Source organism: Haemorhous mexicanus, chromosome 10 (genome assembly GCF_027477595.1).
Source record: "Haemorhous mexicanus isolate bHaeMex1 chromosome 10, bHaeMex1.pri, whole genome shotgun sequence".
Taxonomy (NCBI): Eukaryota; Metazoa; Chordata; class Aves; order Passeriformes; family Fringillidae; genus Haemorhous; species Haemorhous mexicanus.
The window spans coordinates 20,809,527-20,824,682 of NC_082350.1; the positions used below are offsets into that span (position 1 = coordinate 20,809,527).

At 38.7% G+C, this 15,156-nt stretch overlaps 1 protein-coding gene across 4 annotated transcripts in view; it reads right to left on the reverse strand.

Moving 5' to 3' along the window:
- The window catches only part of NAALADL2 (N-acetylated alpha-linked acidic dipeptidase like 2), a 381,205-nt gene that overhangs the window by 11,237 nt on the left and 354,812 nt on the right, over window positions 1–15,156 (reverse strand). For all 4 annotated transcript variants that reach the window (XM_059855754.1, XM_059855752.1, XM_059855751.1 and 1 more), the window contains one exon: window positions 9,295–9,493. In XM_059855754.1, coding sequence (XP_059711737.1) covers window positions 9,295–9,493 — 199 coding nt within the window. The remainder of the gene's footprint in view (window positions 1–9,294; window positions 9,494–15,156) is intronic.

A 15,156-nucleotide genomic window follows, 5' to 3' on the forward strand; every position in this document is an offset into this window, starting at 1 on the left:
ATGGCAAATGGAGGTTGTGGTAAGTGGGCATGAACACAATCCTGTTGGGACACGGGACCACAAGAAGGTAATTATTATTCCAGGTTTGAGTACATTTCTGAGAGGTCAGTTTTAAATAGGGTTCTTTAAAAAATTAATCCTGATTTTGGCAGCTCTGTGAAGTGTCTCAATGCTTGGCTTGACTGCCTGCCAAATAAACAAAGGGAATAAGAGAAGCCAAACTGGCTTACAAGATATATTATCTTTTATTTCCCTACAGTTCTCTGTGGTTGCAGTACCTTTTAAAGGTAAGGGATGCACTGTCCTGAAACACACTAATCTCTCACTGAAGGGTCACTAAAGCCTAGCCTAACCCTAACTCTAGCCTAAGGTTCAGCTTGCTGCACCTCGACAACTTTAAATCTTTGTGAGGGCCTTGAGTGCACCAATACCAGATTCCAAAGGAATGTAGGAGCATTCAGAATCCCAAAGAGAAAGCAAAAGGTCTCTTACAGAATTTAAGCCAAGAAAGGTTGCTTGAGGACTTTTTTTATCACCAAAACTCACCATTCACAGAAAACATTCACTTTCATTTCTCTTCTGAAACATGTAAGGAAACTATTCTTTTGATAATTAAATGTTCTTTTGTTAATTAAATGTCTTCTGCCAACAGAGAGACTGACATAAAGCTAACAATTCTAAGCTTGATTTTTTGATAATAGGACAGTGTTTTGCAATGGCTGAAAAATAAAGGAAATACTAAATCTTTGACAACCTGTAGCCAAACTTTTTCACTTTTGTTAAATAAACAATAATTACATCACTTCCTAATTTTTGTGACTTTTGATAGCAGTGTCTAGTATAACATATAATAACCATGAATAAATGGAAGCTGGCAAGTAGCAGATCATAAGAGGACTGATGTTCTGGAACAGCCTCAAGTAAGAATAATGGAGCTAAGAAGCCTGACTAGCTTAAACAGTGAGTTTGGGTAAAATCAGCCTGCAATAAAGTCCCTACTGGCCAGTGCTTAACATCAACATTACCATGCTCTCACAGGTTTCCTCTTGGTGAAAATCTGCTGGGTTTAGGAGCTGATTTATTTCTTGCTTTGGAGTAAACAAGATCAGTAGGTAAGGAGAAGCCAATCTAGAGCTTCAACAGTACAGAATGACTTCACAGAAGTTAAATCAAAAATACAAATAGGATGGATATGCTCTTCAGAAGTTGCACGTCACCATTTATCACTACTAAAGAGCAGTCCTCTAATTAGGCATAATTTTCTCTAGGGTTTCACAGAAATTAATTAAGCAACTTGATGTAGAAGTTCCTGAAGAAGCCACAGAACCCACTTTGCCACAGAGCTTCCAAACCCTGTATGCAGCTGATGAGAGAATAATGTATACCCCATGGAGATGTAAAAATTCCTTGAAAATCCACCAGCACTTTTTCTGTGGTTCCTCAGAACAAGGACTGACATTTATACTTAAAAGACTGATGATGCATTGAACAAAATTGATATAACTGTATTTTAAAATGTTATTTGCTGGCAGCAACTGGTATGAAATATTCTTTGTTAAATTTCAAGTAATGTAGCTGTTGGTAACAAATGTAAGCATGTTGTTCTTTGAATGATTTATGCTACACTTGCTTTTCAAGTGAAAGAAACATATGCTTGTGTGAATGATTTGGAGGAAACTATCTGTCTTTTAAGGATGTCTCAGTCTGAAACACTCAAATTCAAAGCAGATGTGCTACTATTTTGAAGAACTTGAGGGAAGTGAATTAATAAAATTATTTCCAAATGGCTCACAGCTGATGTTCTGATGACTTCATAGGGCTTTTTATTTAGAGATCATGTAAAAGATCCCCTTCCTGAGGAGGAATCCCATTCCCAAGCAAAGCAGCAGGCAGTGTCCAGTGCTCAGTGCAGGAACTGGCTTGACCTTGATCTCCAGCTCTGATCCTGACTGGGTTTATCACCCTAAATAACTCTGAGCCACGTGACATGAGACCATTACCACAGGTCATTATCATAAGAGTTAACGAGGGATAAAATATTATGTCATAATACATAATACATCTTTAAAGAAATGCCTAAAATTATACCATTATTACCTGCAGGGGCAGGTACAAACACAAAATTACCACTTCTTTTAAGTCCCAGTTAAGGTAATTTTTCTGTTAATGATCTCATCACCACATTTCCAAGCTCTCTATTGCCTGGGTAATATGTTTGTGGGGGAATATTGCATATTAACTATTTTTCCAATTAATTCCATTTATTTTTGTACTATAGTCAAGAAGTGTTCTTGGCTAATATTTCCACATGTATGGTTGAAATATAACCACTCATATATGAGTGGTTCTTATATGTCATGATTAAAAATGTGAATTCATATATTTCTTGGATCTAAAAAATGGTGCCAGTCTTACTGTTTATAATAAATATAAAATAATGTATAAAATATTAAGTTTCTGTTGGATTTAATAAATTATTCAGAATCTAATACTTTGTATAGCTTCCTGAGATCACAGCAGATTTTTTTTTTTTTTCTGGAGCTAAATATTCTTGCCCTATTTAGCACCGTAAGTGCAGACCAAGCAAGATCTGCCAGCAAGGGACATGGAGAGGAGTTGCATGCTAACCACAAGACTTGCTGGAGGTTGGCATGAGAGCTCTGCACTGAGCTCACAGAACAGCTGTGCCAGGGCTTTTACAGTCAGCACAACAACTGATGTCAAATGGGCTAAAACATCCAGTGAGGACATATATTAAAATAAATGGCATTTTATAAAAAAAAACCCCAACCCTTATTTTTTTTCGAGGCCTGTGCACATTCATTGGAAGCATGAGGAATATTATTTCCTGGACACAGTCCTGTCTTCAGGACAACTAATGCTGGGTTAAATTACAATATAATATTTACTGGATCACAAACCTAATGGGGCTGATGTATTGTACAGAGAGAACTCTGCAAGTATACAAATCAACCTAATTAAAAAGATGGAAGAAAATTCATGGGAAGTACATAGAGGAAAAATAAATTAATATTTGTAAAACCAGGTTTCCCTTCATATCAGGGGAGTGAGAAATCTGTTTTCAAGCCATGACATAATCCCTGATTACAGAGGTTTTCTGCTTTTGCAGGTGTAATGAAAAGATTTTCATGTTCCCTGTTTAAATAAGCTTTAAAGTCTGCCATAATTACAGCTCTGCAGATGGCTAATTCAGTAGTATTTATGCAGCAAATGCTCTTTAAATAGTAAAAATTTACAAGACAACAAATACAGTCATTAATTCAGGGCCATTACATGTATTGGTGATTCCAAAGGGAAAAACATCTCAATTGCCACTCAGATGGATCAGGTGTTTTGAGTATGACTATCACTCACTTTATTGCATCTCCTCAGTATTAAGAAAGGGCATAATTCAGCATCATTATCAGTCATGAGAAAAATAATAACCATAGCAGGAATTTGTAAGAGCAATATCAGCCTAGTAAATACTACTGGTGTGTGCTAGGATAAATGTGCTGCTCCATGCCTACAACTGCAGAGACCACAATCACACTGCCCAAACACTGAAAAGTTCAAAGGAATAAGGCAGAAGAAAATGGGAAGGCATTTTGGGTGTAAAAAATACATTTGGACAAATGCTTATCAGAGAGAAGGGAGCTGAACAACAATTGCAGAACTGAGAAACACCAGAGAAGGATTAGGGAAACAAGTAATGCTACTGTTCATAACTCCAATTATAAGTCATGAAAAAAATCATAGAAGAAAAGGAGTTGCAAATTTTGAAAGATGCAAAATATGGGGGTCAAAAGTCAGGTAGGAAATTGTTGCTGTGTTGGAAGACCGAAATTCATTTACTCTGACTGAATGGCAAAATCCGAGGTACACTATTCTACAACCAGCACACAATTCTTTCCTTCTCCCCCAACGTAATTCTAGCATTGTATTTACAAATTGCACATGGCAGATAATAGAGACAGAACATTATCTACTGCTGCCAGCAAAACATGAATTATTTCAGTATTTCCCACACTAAGGATCATTGACACCGTATCAAATCATTCTCTGTTCCACATAATACAAAGCAGAACAATAAAAACACTCCATGCATTTGGTTCAGGTCAGTCAGAAAACATCTCAAATCTTACTACAAAGGGGACAGAAATGTTTTCTACTTGGAGTCATAAATGAAGAACTCAAAATGAAAAAACAAACCTCCAGAGTTTATACAATGAGACAGAACTACTGTCTTGGGTAGAAGCTCTGGGCTGGGGTTTTGTTTTATTTTGCAGGTGACATTGCACTCCATGTTTACCCACGTTACTCTTTAAGATTAGCAGGATATTTGCATCTTTAATGCTCATCCTCTGTAAATCCAACGAGCAGATTGTTTACATGTGGAGATATAATAAGCTCTTTAATTTTAATACTAAACATATCTCTGGAAACTAGACTCTTAGGACATGTGTATTTTGAAACCTGAGAATCTGCTGCAGTTTACCAGCAAAGCAGAAATAAATCTTGTGGAATATACACATGTCAGGAATGTACATAACAAATCTCAATCTGAAAGGAAAATATTTGTTCTGGTGAACAGCAGACACTTGAGTGGCACGAGTTCAGCAGCATGGCAAGTTGCCTTTTTTGAATGGTACTGAAAACCACTTTGGACTGTTCTTTCATTTCATTATGTCAAATTCAGGCTGCACAATCTATCTTTGCTTACTGCCAGTATTTTGTTCAGTGCATTAAAATGCACCCATTTGTTGTAATTCTTTAGCCCAATGAAGTGTTAATGTCACACTTGGGTATCTGTGATGAAAAGAAGCAAAGGGAAGAAGTTTAACTGATACAAATGAGCAATAAAAACTGCTGGAGGTCTTTGCTGAAGACACAGATTGCTTTCAAAATCCTTGCTTTTCACCTACTTAATTCACTCAATTACATCTATTAGACAAAGCACAACCATCCCTGTAAAAATTCCATAAATAGTGGTGGCAGATGCATAGGGCCTTAATGGACAGGATAAACTTGGCATGCTAAGAGAAAACATTTAAGAGAAATATTTTACACATGTTGACTTTGACTTTTGTATAAAACTGTTAAAAGGACTGTCAGTCAGGACATACCTGATCCTTAGGCAAGGGTCCATTAAGAATAAAATGCACCTAACTGGAGCAGAAATGACAGCCTGAGCCCTTGCATGCCTCTTTTTTGCTTTAATTTTAAATACTGAAGACACAAGCTGTGATTTTAATGACTCTCTTAGGTTTGAAAATTTTGGGGGAGCATCCCAGGGGATTCTAGGAAATTCTGCATGGTTACTACTGGATTCATCTGGTATCAACAGCATACCTGAAAGTTAGACCTGGAGCTGAAGAAATGTGACACTTTCACTGAGATCTCCCTCTACTGAGTGTGCCATGCCTGATACTCTGTGAAGTTTGCTTTGTTATCTCATTTTTTTCAATATTATTGTGCACTGAAGAGCTCTGCCTTTCAACACAGGGAGAGGCTCCCTGTGAGCACCTAAGGAGTGCAGACAGACCTGACAGATCCATCAGGCTGACAGGTGGCAGAGGCTGGGGGAATCAGTAAATATAAGAAATACAACAAAATATACAAGGAATGGGGAGAGCCCTCTTACTGAGCCTAGGCAAACACAAGATTTGAACTCTCTATTTCTGAACACCAGAAGATCCACACTGTGCTGCTATCCCTGATACTGGTGCCAGTGTTTTTGTCAGTATTTCTGTTGAGGGAAAAGCATGCAAAAGCATGACATGACCAGTATTTATGGAATCTTTTTATGGCTCTGCTGAGGCTGACCCTCTCATGGAGAGGACAATATGCTTCAATGTTTGTTTTTTTTTCCCTGTACAGTGCCTAAAGTAACAAAGCCTCTGTTCTTACATTAACCTGGTCGATGCCACAGCTGTGTAATCTATGATGATTACCTCTAGTAGCAAAATACACAGAAAACACACAGAAATGTTCCATTGGAAGAGTGGAAAGCAAGAAATGGCTAAAGGTGAGAAACAGACAGATTTTTACTGATTATTCCATTAAAATAATGGCAAATTATAAATCTAAATAATTATAAGTATTATGATTATGCTATGAGAAACAAAGAGAAATAAATGAGAAATACCAACAGCAATCCTATATTATACCTAGAAATTTGTTCTGAAAATAGAAAATCTACCCTGGGTTACCACTGGGAATCAAAGAAATACTTCAGGTACAACAAAACTCAGCAATTTTCTCCTAACCCCAAATCAAGTCTCAGGGTAACTTTTGCAAAGCAGGATATTCCTCAACCTATTATTTTTCATTCTGCCTAAATTTCTGGATAAGACTAAAATACCCTGATTAAGGCTGTACTTGTGTATTTCCAGCTCAGCTGGAAATAGAGATCATGGGGAATGTGCTGTTGTCAAATTTGCAGCTCAATGTCAGGAAGTTCAGGTAAGAGGAGTGAGCATCAAAACTACAGCATTTACTGTATTGAACAACCTGCCAATGTCAACCATGATTACTGAAATTTAGTCAAATATCCTAATCCAATTACTAAAAAAAAAATAGTAATTTGAATTCTGCTAGTAAGTCTGATTATATTACTTCTCATTATAGATGCAAAATGTGTCAATTATGCCCAAATATTGCCCTATGACATTGACTGGAATGAGGCATGCATTTTTTAAGGACCTATATTCAGTAAAAGACAACAGCTAGGGGAATGTGTGTGCAAACTATAGAAAAAAAATATCTATAAAAGATGTATCAGTTCCCCTGTAGTGGAGAAGCACAGGAAGGTTGCAACACTCCTGCAATAAAGAAAAAACCCACCTTTCTTTTTAATTCAAGTTGTAGGACAGAAAGCACAGTATAGATCCAGAGAGCTGTGAATTAGGACAAACACAAGGCTAAAAATGATGCCTAAAACTTCAGCAAATTTGTCAAGTGCTTTGATTGAGGTTGAGAATATGAGTCCAAATGGGTACACAGGAAGCAATCATTTTTTCATGAAGAATACGTCCTTTACTGTGCACACAAATTCTTCCTTCAGAAGGCTGTAAATTACAGTATTTATGGAATCTTAATGATCTAAACACAGTTGGAGCCTGAAGGTCAAGGCTGCAAACTGCATCCTAAATTTCTGTTTACAGATGAAGCACAGTATTTATTGCTGTACTGCTTGTGCTGCTATAGTTAAAGGGCTGCCAGCATTTCCATTATAAACCACTATTTCAGGGCTTTATAACTTGCCTATCAATCTTCTGACTGGGATGAAACATGGCACACAAGGTCCTGGCTGTGAGACTGATTTTTTGGTTTGTTTTCTTTACAAAATGACAAAAAGAATAAGCTTAAAGTTTTACAAGCAAAAAAAAAAAAAAAGTGTATTAGGTTTTTCAAGTATTTCTAGTGTTCTCAGGACACAATTATGTCTTCAGAATTCAAAACACAGTCACATAACTTCATCAACTAATAGAAGGACTTCCAATCCCTAAAAAATGAAAAATTATCTAAACAAAATTTAGATGCTTTTTATTTTTTAATTAAGCAAACGTACTTCAAAATTTAAATGGCAGCAAAGGACATCAGCACCCTGACAGTGTCCTTGGCTCTATTTATCTGTGTAGATCTGCCATTAAAGGTAACAATTACACACCTTGGCACTGTGCAAAGGTTGTATTCTTTTTAAATGAACATCTAAATGATGACACACAAGGTGTCCTCTACTGTTGTATATTCCAGATGATGTCAGGTAAATTTATTCAGAGTAAAGTCAAAGCCAATGTTTACTCCTAGTCTTTGAAATCTTGTACTGTTAAATCTTGTATCAAATTTAATTAAATTGGAGGGCAGCAAGTACAGCATTTTCACTTCCACAGTGTCTATTTAGCCAGTGTGAAAGCACTTTTGCTACGTACTAAAGTACTGTGGGAAGCAGGTGAAAAATTTGTTACATTATGTTTGCATATCTAGTAATTGCATTTTGGTAAATAACAAACTTAATAATGCAAGTGCTGCAAGAACTGAAATATTAGAAGATGTCAAAAACCCTCACCTCATAATCTCAAATTTTGATATAATTCATTTTTACAAATAAAGAACTGGGCCAGATTCAATAATGTTGAATGTTGCTGTTGCAATGCAACACATACATATTACATTATTATTAAACAGGCTTTTGGCTCCTTTGCAACACCATACCAGTTCAGACAAGACAGACAGCACTACTAAACCTGGAATATTAGACTTTATCTAATCCCATTTGGCTTATTTCTTTGTGTTATAAATCCAGTCACAGCAGGAAGGAAGTAAATTAGCCTCTCCCCAAATGTAATTATTCTATTTTCTTTATTACAGCTGTAGGGCTTTTATTCACTGACACTTTTGAGCTCCCCATAACTACCTTGCTTTTTTTAGCCCTTTGCTTTTGTTAAAAGATGACTGCATTTGTTTTATACCATTGCTAATAACTGGAAGAACCCCTCCTGAGGCTGGAGCTTTCTGCTTTCCTTCCCCACCTCTACCACTTGTCTGTTTGATGTCCACTTTTACACACTCACTTGCATGAGACACTGGATAATTTTTCCCATCAACTGAAATCAAAGTACACTTTTGCTACTTTAGTTGATTCTGGTGAGAGACAGAGACTTGCAAAGTTCTTTCTTAGAAAGTAAAAGATGGGATGACTACGACATCTTAAAACCAACCTGGGTAGTGCAGCTGATTACATATCAGAGAGTAATTCCAAGCAGAGACAAGATGTTGTGAACAGTAACTGACTCAGGCCTCCTCATTAACTGGAATGTACTGCCTTAAACTTGCTGAAATGCATCCAAGAATGCTGCTATGTAATTAAATATGTTAAATAATGCTACAGACTATCTTGTATAATTCTGAATCTTCAATGAACTGTACAAAGTTCTGAATAAAATATGGGTGGAGCTTGTCAAGCAGTATTAGACTTCAAAATATTTTCTTCTTCTGAAAGCTTCCTGTACCATCTGACACACGTTTGTGCCACGCTGCCTGGGCTGCCATCACACCATACGTCTTGTTAGCAGCAATGTCATGACAGAAGTGCTACACTGCTGCCTTCTAATGACCCCTTGCATTGTAGTGAATTAATGTTTTTCTGCAGAAAGGACGTGATAGGAAAAAAACAGCTTTAATTTTGGGTATTCACTGATGTTTTCTTTTTGAAGAGATTTCTGCGAACCAAGCAGTGGTGAACACCATTTTAGCTCAGCCACAGAACGTGTGGAACACTGTGTACCGTACCTGTAAAGTCCTGGAGGAGCTTGCTGAAGCAGGAAGCTTTTCTCCAAGCCTTGTAGCACATCATTGAGCATCCTGACTCTGACAGGAGCTCGCTCCTGGGGGTCGTTGGCCGGGCGCATCTCGTCCGACTGGAAGAGCTCCGCCGTGTCCCTCAGACGTGACGCCACTGCCAGCAGCTGGGGGACGCCTGCTTCATCACCTGGGAGCAGGGACAGCAAGACAGCCACCAGTGATTCACAGACCACTTATTACTCTTGCTTCCAAGTCAAAATTAATAGTCCAATTAAAACCTGAGCCTCTTCTTCCCCTGTGAGCAGCACGGAACGGGTCAAGGGAAGCCATAGATCATTCTGTGTAACCTCTGATCTGTTCTTCAAAGATCAATCTGGGCTCTGATGCTTTAAGATCTAATAAGCTGAGAGGAATGATTTTTGGGGTACAGCTTAAAATCTAGCACTGGAAAAACAGGCATGCAGGAAGCAATGGTTATAAATCAAGAGCTACAACATCTCCTTCTGAGACTGAATTTATTCAATGCCATTTGATGCTGTTGCACTTGAGTCTGAAAGCTTGTGCTTGGATTCCATAATGACTGCTCTATAGACTATTTTAATATGAAGAGTTTAATTGAATTTGATTCAACATTTTAGAATCTTAGAGGTTAACAGCAATTGTAGAGGGTTATGTAAAACTGCTCCTCTTAATCACTTAAGTCATATGCCAATGAGCCAACTTTAATTGATATCCTAATGCATATTCTAATCCAGTCAATATTTTCAAAACTTTTTAACTTGGAGTGTTAACTGTTGCTTTGTTAGCCACCCCACTCAGACAGCAAAAGAATAAAAGCCTGCATCCCCTAGGAGCACACCACAGTTTCAGTATTTCCCTGTTCATAGTCCAGAAAGAGAAATGTGAATTGGTGCACTGTGAATGTACAGCCTCCTCCCACCTGCAGTGCAGGTGAAGGGTGTGGCCCCTTTCCCAGTGTGTGCATGGACTGCCTTCATCTTTACAAGCACATGGAGAGAGAGAGCAGAGCCTGAACCTGATAGAAAGTCAAAAGCAGTATCAGTCAGCACAAACATGTCCAGGATGCAGAAATAATCTTTAAGGCCAAGATTCACTTCACCATCTGGCAAGAAATCCAACTATGCTTAGATCTTTCAAATAATGCCTTAATCAACATAAACCACGCAGCTCTAGGAGCTGTCTCACCTCTACCTGAATGTGCAAACCTCAGGGAGTTCTCTACCTTAGTGACTGAGATAATTAAGCCAAGAAAGTGGTTCAGGACTCAAGTTCAATGAATTTTCAACTTCCTTGTCTAAGATACACATGGAAAAATCACAAATAGTAACTGGGGAACACTGACATGGTTTAACCTCAGCTGGCAAGTAATTACCATGCAGCTGCTCACTCACACCCACTGGCTTCCCTGATGGAATCAGAAGAATCAAAAAGTTAAAACCAATGGGCTGAAATTAGAACAGTTTAATAATTGATATATAATGATGATCATAGTAACAATAGTAATAATATAGCATCAAAAAGGAAGAAAACCTAAAGAGAGACATAAAACCTAAGACAGAAGAGGGATGAGCAGTTCTATTGGGCTGACTGTGTTCAGCCTGGCCCCAGCATCAATCACCCTCCTTGGCCACCACAGTTTAAACTGGGCATGATGTTCTCTGTATGAAAAACCCCTTTGGCCAGTTCAGGGCAGCTGTCCTGGCCATGTTCCCTCCCAGCTTCCTGCAACTCCCCTCTGGGAAAACGTGGGGAACTGGAAAGTCCTCAGGGTAAGCACTACTGAACAACAACTGAAACATCAGTGAGTTACCAGCCTTCATCTCATCCCAAATCCACAACACAGTACCAGCTACTAGGGAGAAAATTAACTCTACTCTAGTTAAAATCAGGACAAAGACCAACCCATTTCTTAAATTATTCATGGTTGGAGTCTGAAAGGTGAACACATAATAGGGATAGAAAAGCAAACAGGTATAAATAAGAAATCCAAGGAAATGCCTGAATATAACAAATCTCATATGGAAAAACAGACTTGCTATTGGATATATTCCAGCCAAGGAAAAGGAGTTCATAGATCCCATCTACTCCTGTCATTCAGCTGACTAGCACATTCCAATCTAGCAAAACATGAAAGGATCCAGAATACACAGCGAGACAAGATGCTGGGGTGAGAGAAACTGTCAGATTTCCTGAGATATCAAGATGAAATTCAACAATGAACAGAAGCTCCCTGGGAGAACTGGAGTGAGAGAAGATGGTTTATGTCTGCCCTGGTTTGGGACACGGTTCCTTTGCCAATGACAATTGACCAACCCACATTTCCCTAAGCAGAATGGATAACAGGTGTGCTGGCATCTTGATATAAAGGGCTGGTAACTCTCTGAGTCTGAAGTAATTGAAATTCTGATCAAGTTAGGTTAATGCCTCATACAAATGTTCTTCCAGCATATAAGCTTGCTATATTTAAGATATTTGCAAAATATCATTATCCTTAATTTCCAAATCTCTGGCAAACATCCTGTGCAGCTGAAGAACTTCCCATTCCCATGTATATAATGCAGGCACCATGCACACCTTGCCCTAGGACTTGTGTCCATATGGAAATATTTAAATTCATCCTGTTAGAAAGAATCCTTTGGTTTCAGCAAAGCACTTTGTAATCCAAGTAACATAAAACTTATTATTCTGAATCTTATATAAACAATTGCAAATGTCAGCTCTGCCTTTTCAGTAGGGAAAGTGAGATAAAGGGAAAATCCATCTTTCTATATTTGGAAATGAAGCCAACCAGACCACCCTTTTAAACACAAAAACCCTGTAAATGCTCTCACCTGTTCTCCACAGCCCTTCAACCAACTCTCTGCTTTACACTCTAAACCAGCACTTGTTAGAAAACACACACCCAGGCCCTTTTTTAATGCTTCAGTACAAAACCTGCAAGGATGGGAGTGCTACCTCAGCCAGCTAAGGACAGAACAGGCATCACCAAACACTGAACTGCACCACCAAGGGAAACTGATTTCTGCTTTTCTCAGGCTGAGAAGATGGGAATGGAAGGGCAAATGATTCTTCAAGAAAACCCTGCATTAACTACTAGTATCTTAAGCACCTTGTGATGCTTTTACAGAGAAAATCAAGCACAAGTGTTACCTCGTTTAAGAGAAAACAATGCCACATTATTTTATTTTGCATTCTTGGTCTCCAATGTGAATCATGATGAATCATCCAAGCTAGTTGTTTAGTTGCTACCAAAATAAAATTGCAAACACAGTAAAGTGACTCAAGAGCATGTGCACTCTTGATCAGGGAATTACACTGCTGAATTTCATTGCATTTGCTAAATGCAACTGGGTCCTATTCAGAAACTAGTGACACCAAACAGATATTTTTACAGACACTGAACACAATAGCCTTTCCCTCTGTAACTGATTGCTCTTATGAAAAGCACAGCTAGAGGCTGAACAGTTTTAAATTCTGTTTGTGCCCTCTGTTATTAAAGTACTTGCCTATGAGTACTTATAGGAAAGGGGGCACAGACAAATCAGCATTTTAAGGCACGATGCTTGTTTACCATGTATGTGAACATGTGTTTGCCTGTAAGAGAGAAGGGAAGCTGCTTCAGGTTTTGATTAGCTTGCAAACTCTGAAGCAAGCTATCATGTACTGCTGTATTTCACTAGGAAAATTTTTCATGCTATGTAAAATAGGATAAGCAGACCTGTCAGTAGAAATTCTGAATGGGAGAGCTTTGTAGGAAGCCCCCTAAAGGGGCAGAACCACAAATCCACAGCCATCCACAGTGCAAAGGATATGTTGCCATCAGCTTCAATTTTGCTATCATGACTGCTTTAGCCCAAGTAAACTCATCTGGTGTTGCTCCAAGCCTTTTTCATAGAAGTTATGTTAAAGAGGAATGTTGTGACATTTTACTGTGTGCATGTCAATCCAGGAGCCTGGAGAAGGGCAGGCTCCAGGGAGACTTCATTGTGCTCTTTTAGTACTGAAAAGGGGATTTATAAGAAACTTTGGGACAAACTTCTGAAATAGGACAAGGGTTTTAAACCAATATTAGATTTAGACTAGGTGTAAGGAAGAGATTTTTTTACAATGAGGATGGTGGAACACTGGGTTGCCCAGGGAGGTGGTGGAGGCCCCATCCTGGAAATACTCAGTTCCAGGTTGGATGAGGCTCTGAACATCTTGATCTAGTGAAAGATCTCCCTGCCCACTGCACTGAACTGGGTGACCTTTAAAAGGTCCCTTCCAACCCAAACTGTTCTATGATTCTATGAAGTTACCAATGACTTTGTACAGAGCTGCTGAAACTTAGGCCACCTAACACAGAGTAGATGCTCATCCTTGCCCTTCAGAACTAAATGTTTGTCCATGGAAAATGCCTTTTTCCATGACTGTCTTTTAAAAGCTGAAAAAGGTACTAATTCACAATAACCTTGAATGGATACTGAAGACAAGATGCCAGTATCTCATGACAAGAGAGATATTTCTCTCTTATATACAGATTTGTTGCATTTTTCACCTCTGCTGCAGTCAATAATAAAGGGTAGGAACAGTAAAGAGTGAAATTTTCTGAACATTACAGACAGGAGGAGAGAGTAATTCTGAAAAGCACCCAAAATGATCAGGGAAATACAGTCAAGCAAGTAAAATGATGCCAAGCTGAAGAGCAGTAGATAGCTTCAGGCAATGAGCATGCAGCCACCAAGTAAATGAGAGAGATAAGTTTCTCTATTGATTTTTCTAAGGACAGAGAGTTTAGCCTGATGTTTTGAAATGTATGGGTAGAGACAGGGCTGTGGAAAGCCACGCAGACTTCCCTGGGAATGACTTATTGTAAACCAGATTATTTTAAACTTCTGCTACTGCTGCCTACTATCATCACCCCAAGTACTTCAGCTGCAGTAACATCTGTAAAACATCCATCCTGGGAGAAGAAAGGGCCTAACTGATAAGAAGCCACACACAGCTGACACTGAGTCAGCCAAAGAGCTTTAAATCACAGCTCTCACACTTCTGGAAAACCAGAAAATCTCATCCACCCTCAATTTGTCTTTGTAAGGCTCTCCCTCTCAGCCAGTGGCTATCAGAGATGGCTACAATTTGCTCCAGCAGCCTGTGCTGACAGCCACAAGTGGGGATCTCACCTCTCCTGCCTGGTGCTGCACAGGCACACTTCAGGGGCACAGACACCAGTTCTGAAAGGTTTACACGAGTCCAAGTGAGTGGCAATAATAAATGACATCAGCTTCAACAGCACCCAAGTGAGGCACAACACCAACCTGGCTGACTTTAATTTTGTAAACTGGGTGCCTGAACTTGTTATTGCTGGGACAGTCAGGTGCAAAAGTACAGGAATGCTTTTAATCCTAATGAGGTGCTGGAAAATCTCCATCATCACCCCCTGAAACTTGCTGTAACATAGACCAGATTTTAAAGACAGGCTACAAGGAGTAGAGTGCTAAGAGCTTGCAGCAGTAAACACAAATATGTTCTGGATAAAAATGCTTGTATACAAACAAAACTTCTTGCTTCTATGCAAATGATTGTACATTTTTACTTGCATATACATACAAAGCACTTCTAAGGAATGCTTAAAAGCACTGTTTGTATCACTCACACAGCAGATCTGACATCTTGTCTGCACCCTACCTGAAAAGATTAATTGGATTTTCATAGGATACAAGGCCTAGCAAGATATTAATGTTTTTGATTCAAGTTAAAATGGGTCTTGACTTTAAATGTATGGAAGGCACAAATCCCACGCAGCTGCAAGGTGTAACTAATGAGAATATTCTAAGCAGTCACTTATTT